The sequence below is a fragment of the Somniosus microcephalus genome, chromosome 21 (assembly GCF_052327205.1).
Source record: "Somniosus microcephalus isolate GS21.2 chromosome 21, FLI_Smic_1.0, whole genome shotgun sequence".
Taxonomy (NCBI): domain Eukaryota; kingdom Metazoa; phylum Chordata; class Chondrichthyes; order Squaliformes; family Somniosidae; genus Somniosus; species Somniosus microcephalus.
In genome coordinates, this window is record NC_141007.1 from 41,398,854 (window position 1) to 41,417,247 (window position 18,394).

Sequence of the window (18,394 nt, forward strand, 5' to 3'; positions counted from 1 at the left end):
AATAGAAAATATTGGTTGCAATGTCTGTTGTGAATTTGGATGCATTCAATAAACAATAACAACAATATGGGTTTGAAATCAAGCTTTGCGACATCAGTAATGAACCAATTACTGCATTTGTATAAAATGCCTTTTCCTCTACTTTACCAAAAAGTAATTAATCATAATCATAATCATAATCAACTTTATTGTCATTGTTAGTGCACAAGTGCAGTACAACGAAATGTAGGCTTGCGGCTCCCGAGAGTGTACATTTAGATTAAGACATTTAAACATTCAACATTCATTTGGCTTGTAATACATTAACATAAACATAATAAAGTGCATTGGCAGATGTGCAGGCTTTAGAGTTTATTTGTGGAGTTCAGTAGGATGACAGCCCTGGGAAAGAAGCTGTTCCTAAATCTGGTCGTTCAGGTGCGAATGCATCTGTAGTGTCTCCCAGATGGCAGGGGGGCAAACAGACTGTGGCTGGGGTGGGTAGGGTCTTTGATGATGGTCAGTGACCTCCGTAAACAGCGTTTCTGGTAGATGTTCTCTATGGTCGGTAGCCGGGTGCCGGTAATGCGTTGGGCAGTTTTGACTACCCGCTGCAGGGCTTTCCGGTCATAGGAGCTACAGCTGCCACACCATACTGTGATACAGTTCGTCAGGATGCTCTCTATTGTGCAGTGGTAAAAGTTAGAGAGGATCGGGGGTGACAGGTTACATCCCTTCAGCCTCCTTAGGAAATATAGGCGCTGCTGGGCCTTCTTCACCAAAGAGGAGGTATTGAGAGACCAGGAGAGGTCTTCCGTGATGTGGACTCCGAGGAACTTAAAGCTGTCCACCCTTTCCACCACAGCCCCATGGATGTGGATGGGGGTGTGACTTCCGCCTTTAGACTTCCTGAAGTCCACAATGATTTCCTTGGTTTTCTTGATGTTAAGGGCCAGGTTGTTATCGGCGCACCACTTCAAGAGATGCTGGACCTCCTCCCTGTAGGCTGACTCATCGTTGTTGGTGATCTGGCCTACCACCGTGGTATCATCCGCAAACTAGATTTTCAACTTACCAGCCATGTATAAAACTAGCATTGCAGATTGGCTGACTGTTATAGAAACAGCCCAATTTTAAATGAAAAACGTGGAGTTTCTATAATGGGTGGCCGATCCACAAGTTGAAAATATACCCCACTAATTTATAGTGTCCTAGGCCCAACCACCTTCAGCTGCTTCATCAATGACCTACCCTCCAACATAAGGTCAGAAATGGGGATGTTCACTGATGACTGCACAATGTTCAGCGCCATTCACAATGATGTGCCTCAATAATTCCGAGACTCGAAGGTAGCAGAACAAAACAAGGCTTTTATTAACTTAGAACGAAACACGTAAGCGAGAGAGATGTCGTCCTTCTGGAGACTGGGGCTAGACTGAAAGCTAGCTTACAAACGGGGCCAGGTATGGGCGGAGCCCTACACACAGCACATTCCAGTATACAATACAGCACATTCCAGTACACAATTCAATGAGGTCTGGGGGAAGGGAAATGACACTGAAACCGATCTCAGTCACAGGCAGTGATGAATGGAAATATTTCATCACATTCACCCCTTCTATAGATTTAGTCTGTTCGGGGGTTTGATAGTCCTCTGCGACCGACGTGGCTGTTGCGGTGTCGGCTGGGTGTCCCCGGTAGCCTCCTGGGTCTCTGCCGGGGGTGCCGCCAGGGTTGTTGAAGGGGTAGTTGGTGGGGGTGCCGTTGGTCGGTGTTCTTCCGGGGGTGAGGAAAGAGTAGTGGGTGGGTAAGAGTTGCTGTGATCGTCGTTGCCGCTATTGCCGTGGTTGTTGTCGATGCCGGCTGGGGCGACGTCTTTTATGGACACGGTGTCCTCCCTTCCGTCGGCGTGCCGGACATATGCGTATTGGGGGTTGGCGTGGAGTAGGTGTACTGGCTCCACGAGAGGGTCCGTCTTGTGGCCCCTCACATGCCTTCGCACGAGTACCGGACCTGGGGTGGAGAGCCATGACGGCATGGATACGCCTGAGGTGGATTTCCGGGGAAAGACAAACATTCGTTCATGAGGCGTGGTATTAGTGGCCGTACACAATAGCGACCGTATCGAATGGAGCACATCCGAGAGGACTTCCTGCCAGCGGGAGATAGGGAGGCCCTTGGTCCTTAGAGCTAGAGTGACTGCTTTCCATACTGTCCCGTTCTCTCGCTCCACTTGGCCGTTAGCCCGGGGGTTGTAGCTGGTGGTACGGCTCGTGGCGATCCCCCTGGACAGCATGTACTGGCGTAGCTCTTCACTCATGAAGGACGCCCCCCTATCCGTATGGATGTAGCTCGGCATACCGAACAGGCAGAACAGGCTGTTGAGGCATTTAATGACTGTGGCGCTGGTCATGTCTGGGCAGGGGAAGGCGAATGGGAACCGGGAGTATTCGTCCACAATGTTCAGGAAGTAAACATTGCGGTCGACGGACGGGAGGGGGCCCTTGAAATCTAAGCTGAGCCGCTCAAAGGGCCGTGTAGCTTTGATTAAGTGGGCTCTATCTGGGCGGTAGAACCGAGGCTTGCACTCAGCGCAAGTGCGGCAGTTCCTGGTCAGGGACCGAACTTCCTCAATCGAGTAGGGTAAGTTACGGGACTTTATGAAGTGGAACAGCCGCGTGACCCCTGGGTGGCAGAGGTCGTTGTGGAGGGTCTGTAGCCGATCCCCGGTGGCGCTGGCACACATCCCTCGTGAGAGGGCGTCAGGGGATTCGTTAAGGGTCCCTGGCCGGTAAATGATGTCGTACTCGAAGGTGGAGAGCTCGATCCGCCACCTAAGAATCTTATCATTTTTAATCTTCCCCCTCTGTTTATTATTGAACATAAACGCTACCGACCGCTGGTCGGTAAGTAGGGTGAAGCGTTTGCCGGCTAGGTAGTGGCGCCAGTGGCGCACTGCCTCCACGATGGCTTGGGCCTCCTTTTCCACGGAGGAGTGTCTGATCTCGGGCCCTTGGAGGGTCCTCGAGAAGAAAGCTACGGGCCGCCCCGCCTGGTTGAGGGTGGCCGCCAAGGCGAAGTCAGACGCATCACTTTCCACTTGAAATGGAGTGTTCTCGTCCACTGCCTGTAGCGTGGCCCGCTCAATATCCTGCTTAATGCTTTTGAAGGCAGCGTGGGCCTCAGCAGAGAGCGGAAAAGAGGATGCTTTCAAGAGGGGGCGGGCTTTGTCGGAGTAGTTGGGGACCCATTGGGAATAATAAGAAAATAACCCCAGGCACCTTTTCAGGGCTTTGGGAGTGTTGGACAGGGGCAGCTCCCGTAGGGGGCGCAATCGGTCGGGGTCTGGCCCGATTTCCCCATTCTCCACCACGCTGCCTAGTATGCAGAGGCGCGTGGTGTTGTAAACGCACTTGTCCTCATTGTAGGTGAGGTTGAGTTTTTGTGCGGTTTTCAGGAACCTCTCGAGGTTCGAGTCGTGATCCTGCTGGTTGTGACCGCAGATGGTGACGTTGTCGAGGTAGGGGAAGGTTGCCTGCAAGTGGTGGTCATCGACCATGCGGTCCATCTCCCTCTGGAAGACCGAGACCCCATTCGTCACCCCAAAGGGGACTCTGAGGAATTGGTAGAGGCGTCCGTTCGCCTCGAAGGCGGTGTACGGGCGGTCCTCTGGTCTGATAGGGAGCTGGTGGTACGCTGACTTGAGGTCGATGGTGGAGAACACCCGGTATTGGGCGATTTGGTTCACCATTTCTGATATGCGGGGTAGCGGGTAGGCGTCTAGTAGGGTGTACCTGTTGATCGTTTGACTATAGTCGATCACCATCCGTTTCTTCTCGCTACCCCTTACCACTACCACTTGGGCGCGCCACGGGCTGTTGCTGCGTTCAATAATGCGCTCTTTCAGGAGCCTGTCTACCTCGGTCGCGATAAACCGCCTGTCCTCCCAGCTGTACCTCCTGCTTTTGGTCGCTATTGGCCGGCAGTTAGGGGTAAGGTTCGCGAATAGCGAAGGCGGCTTTACCTTCAGGGTAGCCAGACCGCACACTGTGAGGGGCGGCTGGGACCCACCGTACTTGAGCGTGATGCTTTGGTGGTTGCACTGGAAATCCAGGCCCAAGATCACGCTCGCACATAGGTTCTTCATGATTAATACTTTAAAATTATCATATACAGTTCCGTTAACGCACAATTGTACCGTGCAGTAACCCAGAATGGTCGATGTCTGGGTTTTGTCAGCCATAGAGATGGTACCCTGAGTAGGGACCACCTTTAGGGAGAGTTGTTGTGCCAGTTCTGGGTGGATAAAGCTCTCTGTGCTTCCACTGTCAATTAAGCATTTAACCCGGCACCCGTTTACCTCGATGTCCACCATTGATCTGGATAGCGGGTGCGGCCTGGTCTGGTCCACTGTGACCGATGCCACTGTAGGGCCCTGATCGATACAAGATGGCGTCCACGCGGTCTGCTCACAAGATGGCGGACCCCACGAGGTCGGGCAAGATGGCGTCCAAGATGGCCGCTCCCATGGCGCACACGCGGCGGTGGCGGGTTTTCCGGCGGTTGGTTTTCCAGCGGGGTTCCCTCTGCACACCTTCCCGAAGTGCCCCTTCTTACCGCACTTAAAGCAGGTGGTGCCTTTCGCCAGGCACAGGTTTCTGGTGTGCTTTGGCTGCCCGCAGAAGTAGCAGTTGGGTCCCTGACGCGTCGCGGCTGTCGTAGGGCTTCTGGGGGGAGAGCGGGGCCCAGCCGGTGTCGGGCTGTCGGGCGGGGAAGATGCCTTCCAAGATGGCGGCGCCCTCGGTGCACACGTGGCGGCGTGGACGGCGCGGGCTGAAGAGTAGGCGTCCGAGTTTCTCTGGGCCACATCCAGGGATCGCGCGGTGTCCGCAGCCTGTTTCAGGTCCAACCCCGTTTTTTCCAGCAGTCTTTGCCGGATGTAAGTGGAGCTGAGGCCTGTGATGAAGGCATCGCGAACAAGCTCGTCAGTGTACACTGCGGCTTTTACATCTTGGCACTTGCAGTCTTTGCCAAGCATTTTCAGGGTGCTTAGGAACTCCTCCACCGATTCCCCAGGTCGCTGTGCGCGGGTGGCGAGCAGGTGCCTAGCATACACCTCATTCGTAGGCTGCTGGTAATGCGCCTTTAAGATGTCGCAGGCGGCCAGGTACGTCTCGGCGTCTTGGATGAGGGGGTAAACCCGGTGGCTTACCCAATCCGAGTCTCATCCTTGCAGCGTCCGTAGCGTCTTTGACGGCTGCGGAATTGTCCAGGAAGAATTCCATACACTCAAACCAGTGTCCGAAGCGTGCTGATGCGTCCGGAGCATGTTGATCCAAATCCAAACGTTCGGGTTTCAGGAGTTGATCCATAGTGTTGAAAATAAGTTAATAAAATTGATGTGCCTCAATAATTCCGAGACTCGAAGGTAGCAGAACAAAACAAGGCTTTTATTAACTTAGAACGAAACACGTAAGCGAGAGAGATGTCATCCTTCTGGAGACTGGGGCTAGACTGAAAGCTAGCTTACAAACGGGGCCAGGTATGGGCGGAGCCCTACACACAGCACATTCCAGTATACAATACAGCACATTCCAGTACACAATACAATGAGGTCTGGGGGAAGGGAAATGACACTGAAACCGATCTCAGTCACAGGCAGTGATGAATGGAAATATTTCATCACACACAACTCCTCAGATAATGAAGCAGTCCATGCCCGCATGCAACAAGACCTGAACGACATGCAGGCTTGGGCTGATAAGTGGCAGGTAACATTCGCGCCACACAAGTGCCAGGCAATGACTACATCCAACAAGCGCGAGTCTAACCACCGCCGCTTGACATTCAATGGCATTACCATCGCCGAATCCCCCACCATCAACATTCTGGGGGGTCACAATTGACCAGATACTTAACTGGACCAGCCACATAAATACTGTGGCAACAAAAGCAGGTCAGAGGCTAGGTATTCTGTGGTGAGTATCTCACCTCCTGTCTCCCCAAAGCCTTTTCACCATCTACAAGGCACAAGTAAGGGGTGTGATGGAATACTCTCCACTTGCCTGGATGAGTGCAGCTCCAACAACACTGAAGAGGCTCGACATCATCCAGGACAAAGCAGCCCATTTGATTGGCCCCCATCCACCACTTTAAACATTCACTCCCTCCACCACCAGCGTACCGTGGCTGCAGTGTGTACCATCTACAAGATACACTGCAGCAACTCACCAAGGCTTCTTCGGCAGCACCTCCCAAACCCGCGACCTCTACCACCTAGAAGGACGAGGGCAGAAGGTGCATGGGAACATCACCACCTCCAAGTTCCCCTCCAAGTCACACACTATCCTGACTTGGAAGTACAGCGCCGCTCCTTCATTGTCGCTGGGTCAAAATCCTGGAATTCCCTAACAGCACTGTGGGAGTAGGTTCACCACACGGACTGCAGTGGTTCAAGAAGATGGCTCACCACCACCTTCTCGAGGGCAATTAGGGATGGGCAATAAATGCTGGCTTTGCCAGCAACGCCCAGATCCCATGAACGAATAAAAGCAAAATTTACAAAATGGAACAATGCAATGTCAAGCTGCAAGTGTAAATCAGATGAGCATTCAGGTAGCTGAAGGAATAAAAGTTGTGGAATTCTGAATTTCTATGACAAATATTTGAACAGTTACACAAAGCCACAAAATTCTTTGGAACAAATCTCTTAAAGACTGGCTGGAGTAGTTTCACAGGTTTGAAAAGCATTGTTGTCTGATGGAGGAGTTAGCAGGTAATGAACTTTCGCTCTTATGAATGATAAAGGACAAAGCGGTAGAAATGAGTTTGCGCCTGAATTTGGATGTAAACTCAGCGGTGGCTTTGGGACAGCCTAAAGCCATGAAAGGTGGTATTTAAATGCAAGTTTTTCTTTCGCGATTGGCGTGCTGCGGTTGCCAGTTATGCCCCGGGAGGCAGTGCACTGGTCATGAAGAGGATAAAAGTCAACCAACGAGAAGGCTGGCACCGGGCCCACGGTGAGTCTGGGAACGGGGAGAGGAGCCGGGGAGGGGGAGGAGCGGTGGCCAGCAGTGGCTCACAGTTTCAGGTTGGTAATTTTTTTTTAAATTTACCTTTGTGTGGCAACCTCCAGCTGTCCCTTTAAGGGCGCATGCTGCGGTCAGACGTGATCAAATATGAGAAACTGGCGTTTGGCCCATTTCCTATGCAAATCCAGGGCCTAACAATAGTTTCAGGCATGCGACCTGGATGAGTCCAGGGCACCCTAACTAATTTGGCATGCAAAACTCTCCCGGTGCGGAATGAGTGCGCACAAGCCGCATTCCATATTGGACCCTTCAATGCCCGTTTTTTGTCCAAAAAATGGCACTGTGTGATCCAATTTCTAGGCAAAAGAGTCTAATGACATGAAGCTACTCTTGCCTGCTTCAGTATAACCGCCTGCAAATTGGTTGAAGTAGGAAAACTTGAAAATAAAATCAGTTATACATGTATGTGCAATTAGTATGTGCAATTAGTAATATTAGGAACTGCATAACTTATTAGTAGTCTTTGTTTACCATGATAATGTCTGTAAGCAATTCTACACACCTCACATTTAATATGTTGAAATGCCATTTTCTTCTTTGTGGTCAATAATAAAATTTTCTTCATGGTATAATTAAAGGTTCATAGAAACATAGAAGATAGGAGCAGGAGTAGGCCATTCGGCCCTTCGAGCCTGCTCCGCCATTCAATGTGATCATGGCTGATCATCCAAATTCAGTACCCTGTCCCTGCCTTTTCCCCATATCCCTTGATCCCTTTAGCCTCAAGAAATATATCCAACTCTTTCTTGAATATATTTAATGAACTGGCCTCCACCACCCTCTGTGGCAGAGAATTCCACAGGTTCACCACTCTCTGGGTGAAGAAATTCCTCCTCATTTCAGTCCTAAATGGCTTACCCCTTATCCTTAGACTATGACCCCTGGTTCTGGACTCCCCGGCCATCAGAAACATCCTTCCTGCATCTAGTCTGTCCAGACCTGACAGAATTTTATAGGTTTCGATGAGATCCCCTCTCAATCTTCTAAACTCCAGTGAGTATAAGCCCAATCGACACAATCTCTCCTCATAAGTCATTCCTGCCATCCCAGGTATCAGCCTGGTGAATCTTCGCTGCACTCCCTCCATGGCAAGAACGTCCTTCCTCAGGTAAGGTGACCAAAACTGCACACAATACTCAAGGTGCGGTCTCACCAAGACCCTGTACAACTGTAGCAAGACATCCTTGTTCCTGTACTCGAACCCTCTTGCTACGAAGGCCAACATACCATTTGCCTTCTTAACCGCCTGCTGCACCTGCATGCTTACCTTCAGCAACTGGTGCACAAGGACCCCCAGGTCTCTTTGCACTTCCCCTTCTCCCAATCTATTGCCATTCAGATAATAATCTGCCTTCCTGTTTTTGCCACCAAAGTGGATAACCTCACATTTATCCACATTATAGTGCATTTGCCATGTTTCTGCCCAATCACCCAACCTGTCCAAATCGTACTGGAGTTTCCCGACATCCTCCTCACAGCTTACCCTCCCGCCCAGCTTTGTGTCGTCTGCAAATTTGGAGATATTACATCCAATTCCCTCGTCCATTATCATTAATATATGTACTTAATGATACAAGAAGTTATTCTGTGCTTTCAGTTGGAAACTGCTTGCAGAGCGCGTGGGTCAGAGATAGAGTTAAGGCATGGTAGTCCCAAATCTCCAACTCGTGCTCCCTGTGAGCACATCTTGCTGGAAACATGGGATCAGCCCTATTGAATGTAAACAATTACTAATATAGGTTATGCAGTTCCATCGTATCACCAATTGCACATATCAGGATTCTTTGTTGTATCATAGATTTTATTTTGGAGATATTGGGCTCAATTTTAATTCCCGAGGTGGGTTGTGTAGTGGGCGGGTTCCGGATTGATGTCCGATTTTAATTAAATCAGCTTTTTGAGTTCATTGGGGCGCGCTGGCCGGGCCAATGAGTGCAATCGGGTCGGCTAGCTGTTTCTGATGACATCATCATAGCAGCTGGTTTTAAAGCTCCCAGTCAGCCTAAGCCTTTGTCTTCCGCATTCTGATAGTCTGTGATATTGCTACAACAACGTGTTCTTCCAGAGGCAAGGCAACGCCATGATTTATCGATGAGTCCCTCCGTGCTCTTGTTGATGCTGTAAGAGGGCGCAGGGAGATTCTCTTCCCTCCGGATGGCCGGAGGAAACCTCCTCAGCAGACCAAGGCAGCCTGGCTGTGCATTGCTGCGAAGGTCAGCGCAAGGTCCATTTGTTCACGCTCCCAGATCCAGTGCAGGAAATGGTTTAATGATCTTGTGCGAACATCAAAAGCGAGTATCCCATCACACTTACCTTCAATCTGCTTCCCTTCTCTTCTCATCACCAGCACTCTGTATTGTCAGCCTGCTCCTCCACATCCCACCTTACCCTTACTTCCCTTGCACCCTTACCTATCCATCTCTGTCTCTGTACTGAATCACTTCAGCACCTTGCCTATGCACCCTTTAGACTTGCTCTCACTGTTACGCAGTGACAACAACTAACTGCACAGGGAGCTAACTTCCGTTTGGCACCTTACCACATCCTCATCTCCCTCAAAGCTTCTATGGTAGGGATTCTTCACATTCACTCCATCACTGTAGTTGAAACTCTGCTTGTGTCCCTCCTTGCAGGAAAAGATCGCCCACAAGAGAGAGAGAGCACCGACTGGAGGAGGTACACCAACCCTAGCAACCTTGACAGGTGCTGAGGAGGCTGCACACAAAATTGTTGGAGGTGGTGAGGATCTGGAAGTGGGCAATGGAGAGAGAGGCACACTAGAGGAAGCTGGTGACATCCCTCTCATTTGACATTTAGTGATTGACTGCAGTGGCATATGATGTTCATAGAGAATCGCGTTGTATCATCTGCACAAAAGGCTGTGCCTGCTACATTAATATCAGATGTCTAAATCATGCCTTTACTCTCCCACAGGACCATCGAGCGCCCCCCTCCCCATTGTCCAGGATGAAGATCCGGACGACTCCTCAGATGAACCTGAAGCCTCTGAGGGACCAGTGTCACCAGGACTCAGTGCACCCAGCACCAGCGCAGCAACACACACCTCGGTGGGGCCATCGCGATTTAGAGTAGTGTTGCCACTTGGTCTATCACAGCGCACAAGTGAGCATCAGCAGATGGTGGAGACAGCGACAGCAGTGGAGAGTCCTCGGTGGAGGTTGCAGCAATCTCCTAGCTCTGCTGAGCTGCATGCAGACGCTGTGCCTCTGGGGCCATCCAGAAAGAGAGCAGTTCAAAAATACAGAAACAAGTGCAAGTGTGTCTGAAAGGGTTTGCCTCCAGGGTTAGTGTGAGTGTGGATAGAATGGAAGCGTCCATCTGTAACATCAGCACTGCCATGGTGGAGGCAATGGCACATGAATGCACCTCCATGGATAGGATGGCAACCTCCATGGATAGGATGGCAACCTCCATGGATAGGATGGCAACCTACATGGAAAGGCTGGCTACCGCCATGGAGGAAATAGGTCACCAGAGTCAGGAAAACATGGTGACTGTTCAAAATAGATTGTCATCTTTGGAGGAGAGATGGGCAGCTATTGAGCAGAGAGACCAGAGCTTCATGGGCATCCTTGTGATGAGGACTGCCAGTGCAGATATGGGTCCTCATGGCCCCCCTGATGTGCAGCAAGGTGCTCTCCAGCTACTTGACAGCACTGAGGTGTGGCTGACCCATGAGAGGGATGTAGTTTGCACGACATAAGGAAGTGTGGGCTCCTCTCTAAGCGCTCACACGACTATGCCACTGTGGAGCCCTCGGTCAAAGACCCACTTTGCAGAGCCAATTGAGATGACCATTTCAGCCCCTGCACAGTCGCAGGAAGAGCAGACTGTTGAAGAGCTCTCACAGGCTCCCAAACCCAGAGGACACAGTCAAAGGCGTGTAAGCAGACATAACATCCTAGTCAGCAAAGTGCCTCTACATCTGCTGATGCCACAGGGGTAGCACCACGTAGAAGCACGTGTAAGAGAAAGATTAAGCACATATAGTCACAAGGGGATTCACTTGAGTGATTTGTCTTTTTTTCTGACTGTTCTTGGTTTGTGATCCTTTTGTCATGTGGTAAAGAAAAATTATGGCAAACAGTTGATTGTGTGGCCTATGTGTTCTGGGAAATGACAAATGCACATTGAGGACTCAGAGCGACTTGCTTTTGTAATGCTGATGGTGAAAGTGATAGGAAATAACAGGGTGTAGCAGAGATGATGTACGATGTTGGACAAATGTCACCTACAATTACAGGACCATATGGTAGCCACCTATGGTTGAAGAGTAAGCTTATGCGAATGTGGCATGGCAGTATGCATACCCTGCTTGACGGGCAGCAGTGAACTGGAGGGATGCTGCATTGGTCACAACAGGGCACGCAAGGCGCCCCTCGTCCTCCTCCTCCTCCTCCTCTTCAGAGGAAAATCTGCGCTGAGCCACACAGCTGCTGCTCCTCCGATTATGAGGACCAGGATGAGAGGACATAAATTTTTCCCATCCCTTTGCTATAGATTTCATTTGAGGCAACAAGCTTGCAAGCGCACAGTCGAAGTAGCCTGAAATTATTCCATTCATGTCACACTGCAGATGGGTGTCTGCTTGAACAGTCACAAGGTCAGTAGATGTGCAAAATCTTATCCCAAACCTACAACAGCAAAGTTGTTCCATTTGAATGTCAGCCATGTTTCAGGAGCACTTTTAAAGCACTCCACCAATGCATACAAATCATGTCCTCCAGCAACTCGTCTCCTTGAAGCTGGCCTGTTTCTGACAAGACGGGAAACAGGAGCCAGAAGCACAAAAATGGGAAACCACTATGAAAATAGCATTAGCAAGGCAGTTAACAGGCTCTTAACTGCCTTAACTACCTGTCCTACTGGTTCCAGTTGGGTCAGTTTGGGAGTAGTTGAACAGACACTCACGAAAATCGGGTGGGGGCGGGATAGGTTTCTGAAGCCATTTTTTCCGATTTTCGCTGCAGTCCTGCCTCCAAACCCGCCTCCTCAGGGCTATTAAAATCAAGCCCATTGTTTCCATCTTAAATAAGTAAAACTTTTCTATTTGATAATGACAGCCTTTTTTATAAATGGGACAGCAGCTCATGATTGCTTAGTGATATAGGGTGTTTAGACTCTTACCTTTTTGTATGCAATTTGTACCCCCAATCCCTCTGACGTTGCCCTCTTTCGTGACAATGTGGCTTCTGTAAGAAGATTGTAAAACTGTACAACTTGTTCTCATCATTGTATGAAGCAGAATAGCCAGTGAAAAGGTAACTATCCTGAACTTATAACCTAAGGGCCACCATCTTCATGAAAAACTTTTTCGCAAACTTAATCTTACATTTGTTTACAATGTAGACTGTGCTGAAATATATCATTTGAAAGCGGATACCATTGTGATGTATAATTTTTTTCCCTAATTAAAAAAGACACTTGACTAAACACATTTTCGTGAACATAGCATTCCCTTAAACCTCAGTATTCCGTTCAACAGCTGAGCATAGAACAAAGAATATGATTGTATTTTTGGTTTAATTTGATCTAATTTTTTTGGATATATTTCCTTTAAGTATCAAACCTATTTACAACTCCCTGTCATAATGTTGTATAGGCACTCTTTAACTGCCAGCAGGTAATCCTGTCTAAAATGCATTCCAACAGGTGCAGTAGTGTATAACACATTGGCCCAGAAATTCGGGTCTCCACGGGTGAGTACGCACGGGGTACTCACGCGTGGGCCCGATGGAAGTGCCGGTTTCTTGCATGCACTGCGCATGCGCGGGAAACCGGCACTTCCGTTCCTCTGAAAGCAGGGGTTCAGAGGTCGAACGCGTGCGCGCGGGAGTCTGCGCGTGCGCTTTGAACTTACATTTTTTTTTTAAAAACAGGTTTTTCCGTGAGGGTAAGTCTTTAGAATTTAGAAATGTAAAAACCAGGCGTAAGGCCTGCATTTTAAAAGGTAAGTGGTCAATTAATTAAAATTAAAACATTTTTTCCACAGGTTTATTATTTTTAAATACTTTAAAGCAAGGTAAGTTTATTTTTAGCCCCGTTAGAATATAAAATTATTTTTTTCAAAAATTTAAATTGTTTAAAATAGTTATTTAATGTAATTTAAAGTTTATTTAAAAAGTGTGATTTTTTAAAATTTATTTGAAGGTTTACTACTATTTTGGGGCCGTAGTATTTATAAGTTTTGACAGGTCTTCCTGTCACTACTTATGAATGGGCTTTTCCCTGCGCTGATTGGCTCCCCATGGCCCACGTGATCCCAGGGGATGCATCGAACTAACTGCACCCCTGGGATACGCAAGCACTGCGCGCCGGCCTCTGGGCCAGGCCCCGGAGCGGAATTTCACGGGGCCTACAGCCCAACTGCCGGCACGCAAGGTAAGTGCAGGTCGGGGGCTTGCACCCGCGGGAAGCCCCCGACCCGAATTTCTGGGCCATTATTTTCAATGGTCTGGTCACTCTAGGGCACACCTGCATGCTACCTAGTGAGGGTCCATTGAGCCGCACTGGCAAATGCTCTGCGGCAGGCTGCTTGTTCACCTTCTCATCTGGGGAATGCTGCATAGAGTGAGATGATCCCAAAAAAAGGGGTTGGGAGTGGGGGAAATGCAAACAGCAAGTCTGACCGACCAATAATAGAACTACGCATTGTTAAAACTATATATTTTTTTAAGTTTATAGCAAAGTGGAGCTATATTAATCACACTGTGAGCAGCACTAGAAGCCCCTCATTTACAATACCCCTTTATTGTAATAATTTTTAATAAGGATCCACTGCATTTTTGTACGCTAAATCTAATCAAAGTAGCTCAATCTTCTGATTGTTTCGAATTTTGTGGGTTTAAAGAGTAGAACGTATATTTAGGCACTTCAGGATTGTTCTGATAATCGATTTTAGACTGAGAATGAGTTGTACTAATATTCTCAGGAAATGATCGGTCCTCTGATCAAAATTGATCCCCAAGATATCAAGCCATATGATTTCCTGTAATTGCTAGTAATTGGTCACTTAGCCAGTCAGGCACCATCTACCAGTAGATGGCATACGTCAGCAAACAACATACAAATGTGGAGAATGTAAATACATTGGTAACAGTGTAGCTTCACATTAATGAGTGAATAATTTACAGTTACAGTGAAAGAAAATAGCCATCTTGATGACATTTATGAAATAACTTTATTTTAAAATTCAATAACATATATCAAACTAGTTTTTAAATCTGTGACGATGTAACAGATGATGTCAACCTCTCTATTCATTTTGTAACTTAGAATCAACCAATTCACTTCTTTCTTTCCTACATTTGAGACAGACTTGATGCTGTTCAAAAATGAGATAAACTTAAATTATAAAATTAAAGTCAAGCAAATACATAACTTGTGAAAGATAAACTTTACTTGGAATAAAAACAGTCTACAGCCAGTCCCAGTGTTATTCAAAAATCTATAAATGCGGAACTGCAGCATTGAAATACACTGTAAGGCCATTCTATAATGTGTAAACACATTGATAATTGTACTATAGTGATGAAGCGTACTAATATTTTCTCATGAATAACGTACCTTTAGCACACTTCAATTCTGGAAGATCTGCGTCAAGCTGAATGAGAAAAACATCATCCACACATTCAGCTGTTTCATCTGTAAAAGTAAACTGTGACACCGAAAGAGATGTAAATCCAATTATAACAAATAACATTTGACTGAGATCTTACAATTTGGTCTTTGACTAAGAACCCATCAATGAAGCTCAGCAGTGCATTCTGAGCTGCTACTTTATAAATGGGAAGAATAGATAGGTACGGTTCACAAAGTTAAGCCAAGCTCCTTCCCATTCTCCACTTCAAAAGAGAATTTTGTGCTCGAACTAGGCCTCCTGTTCAGAAGAGGTCTTTGTGCGCAGATGGTTGAATAGACTAATGGATGCATGGAAGGGTGACTTAAACTGAAATTGAAGCTTTGTTGCCCTCCACAAGTGCAGTCAGCAGTTTATTGGATAATAGGGGCAAAGTATCGCACTGTACACACAGCCAGATTGCCACTCTACAAAATATAAGTGTCCGTGCACAAATAGCATTTTAAAATACTTTGGTAATCTCATTCAGCATCCCCTCTAATTGTTCAATTTTTGGTTAACTTAACAGAAATGTGATTATAGTATTCTGTAACTGACTAAAATATATCACTTGAAATAGAGATAAAAATACTTACCTTTACACTGTAGATTTGAAAGCAAACAGGCTGATATCCCATTCGTACATAGTATGATGTAATATCCACAATAATTGGATCTGCACCAGACTGTTGTCCGGATGACGTTGACTGTGAAAAGTGATTAAACCTGTTAGCTTAACTGGCTAGAAATGGAAAACTGATTCTAATTTTGTTTTTCAACAGATTAATGAATAGAATTTTTTTTTTTAAACTCTTAATTTAAAATACATTTAACTAATCAATTGTGAGGGTTTTGAATTATTTGTGTGTTACAGATTAACTTGTTCAGACATCACTTGTATTAGATTATTTTCCTTTGCACTGTAGTTTTACTGTTATTTTTATCTCGTCATTTAGCTCCATTCAGTCTATGACAAAGTAAAAAAAACTTAATGAGCATTTGCAGTTAATTTGTAATGAGCTTATGGCTTCAATTACAATAGCAACTCTTCTGATAGACTGGCTATTTCTTCAGCACTGCTCTACAACAATGTCCAACATTGTTGTTTTATATACTACAACAACAAACACATTGTATTGGACTAGCTATAACTAAACCTAGCCAAACACGCCAAGTAAGAGCATCTGTGTGATAACTGAGGGATTGAAATAACACTCAATATGTTAAAGTATTCATATTAAATTCCTTTATCCGTTGTTTTATTTTAACATGCATGGGTTAATGCCTTTGTCAGAATAGTGGATAAGGGAATTTCATAAGAAAACATCAACATACTGAATACTAATTTTATTCAGACTGATTTCAACCCCTGAGAATCCACTTGCTTAATGCTGTTCAGGGGTGTGACTTTTAAGTTCAGTATTAGTTTTATCTGTATGGTCTGATTAAAAATGCATTCAAATCATGCAGAAAAGGCATTCGCAGATATTACCTGCAGAAGGTTATATAACATAAGTATTTCCATATGAGATCATCCATATAAGATGACCCCTACTTTTAGCTCAATCCCACCACCAAAGGCATGACCTGCATTTAAGATTAGGGACCATAGTACAATAGTACTGTAGTAGCCTTTGAAGCTACTAATGTGCTATTCCATATTTATTTAATTGAATTTAAACTCATGTCTCCAGATCATTAGTCCAGTAACATAACCACTATGCTACCGTACCCATCATGTGGAGCGTGAAGCTCCCTCTACTCTTCCCCAACAATCCATCTTAAAACAAAGTATGCCCTTTTGATAGGGCCTTGTGCCAGAATTACAGGCAGAAAGAGATGCACGGCTGTGGCCTGAGAACTGGTTCTTTGGCTATTATAGAGTTCTGATCTAGAAAATACAAACAACTGACTTTTAACAGTATCTTAAATGCTATGTATAAAAAATAAAAAGCTGTATTGACAAATGACTCAGAACGAACACATTTGGCGAAACCATATTGTGTGATTTAAGTTAATATGAAAAGATGAGCTAATGCCCATGTTAAAATAACAGATAAAGAAATTTCATAATGACAAGTTAATGTGTTTATGTGCAAAAATTGCAGTGTGATTTCATGCCATAGAAGCTTCCTGACCATTTACCAGGCATTGAATTTAAAGATCATATTAGGAACCAGTACCACTTGAAAATGAGATTACTGTCAACAATAATAGCAAATGAATGGTTTACATAATTATATTACTTTCTTCGCTATTGTAACAGATTTGTTAACCTGTTTAAACAATGTAAATAGTATTACTTACTGAATTTCTCTCGCTTAACTCCCTGTAATCAGTATATTACAATATAATTGATTTAGAACACAGCCTGGTGATTTTAGTGCTTAGCACGAGTGCAGACCCCACATTCTGATGCTATTTCAAAGGACACTGCTTCAATGGCTACTCAGATAAGGGAGAAAAGGTTATGGGGTAAAATTCGGTATTGACCATTTTGGGGCACTAATATCGCCTGGGCGCAAACTTTAGCGCCCGGCACTAATTAGTGCCAACGACCGTGAAGTTGAGTTTTAGCACCCCAAGAGGGAAGTGGAGCACTAAATCAAGCACTCCACTTCCTTCTTAGGGCGCTACCGTCAGAGAGCAGGGCGGAGACTTCAGCAGCGCTGCTCACCGGGCGTTCAAAGGCTCCTTCCCTCCCTTAAAGGTCAGGGCCATCGCTGCAGACGCTGCAGACTCTGCAATTTAAAACATACCTACCGGGACCACCAAGGCAGCCGCGATCCCGCGCGATCAACCCGGCATTCAAGCAGAGAGCCAGGCTGATCGATTGGGGCAGGAACCCGCAAAAAAATAAAAACAGGAAAGGTAAGGTTTTTTTCCCCACTTACCTTGGCCACCTCGCCTTTAATCATCACCCCTGAAGCGGCCGGCCGCCCGATACACACCTCCTGCAGCTGTCGGTGTTTTTGACTGGCACTGCTGCAGGAGGCGGAAGTCAATGTCGGGACCGGGGCACTACCGGGGCGATGTGCACGGTGCTGATGTCACGATCTCTGGGCATAAGGCCATAGCGCCTCGCGGGGACACTAACCGGAGGTGCAAAGGCACCCAATTTCACCCTCTATGTTCATAAGCCTGTTAAGTTCTTTTTACTGCACCTTTTACTTCATAGTGCACACAGATAGGGTACAATAGGGATGAAACCTGAACAGTTCTTACCATTCTAGCCAGTTCAGGTATCATATTGCGCAGGCTGTTGATGTTGCTGTTATACCATGGATCTATGCTACCCAAATACCTGGACAGCTCACAAGAAAGGTCACTGTGCAATAAAGGGATGACCTGAAAAAAAGTATTTAAAAAGCTTTCACTATTGTCTGTTTACAGATGCTGACAGTAGATAATAGTAACTCTGGTCATTTAGTAATTGTTTGCAACACAGTTCATATTAACTATTTTAGCTCTGCAGCAATATTTCTTGAATAATATTAGAATATAAAGAGACTCATAATTCCTTATTCAAATATATAAATTAATTCTTACACTACTAAGCACAATATTTATTGCATAATAATAAAATGGAGTTAATGTCGATAGAAGACTTGCATTTATTTAGCAACTTATCACGTCTCTCAAATGTCTCAAAGGGCTTCAGCCTAGCTATTTTGCAAATTGCATA

The 18,394-nt window shown here is 46.3% G+C and overlaps 1 protein-coding gene and 1 long non-coding RNA gene across 3 annotated transcripts in view; one reads left to right on the forward strand and one right to left on the reverse strand.

The window, feature by feature from the left end:
• LOC147102732 (uncharacterized) overlaps positions 1–18,394 on the forward strand; it is a 48,264-nt gene that overhangs the window by 24,323 nt on the left and 5,547 nt on the right. The window lies entirely within an intron of this gene.
• LOC147102734 (phosphoinositide 3-kinase regulatory subunit 6-like) overlaps positions 1–18,394 on the reverse strand; it is a 134,942-nt gene that overhangs the window by 16,488 nt on the left and 100,060 nt on the right. For both annotated transcript variants that reach the window (XM_085963482.1, XM_085963483.1), the window contains exons 14-17: positions 17,935–18,057; positions 15,306–15,416; positions 14,658–14,748; positions 12,219–12,283 (exon numbers count right to left, since the gene is read on the reverse strand). In XM_085963482.1, the coding sequence (XP_085819608.1) occupies positions 12,219–12,283; positions 14,658–14,748; positions 15,306–15,416; positions 17,935–18,057 (390 nt within the window). The remainder of the gene's footprint in view (positions 1–12,218; positions 12,284–14,657; positions 14,749–15,305; positions 15,417–17,934; positions 18,058–18,394) is intronic.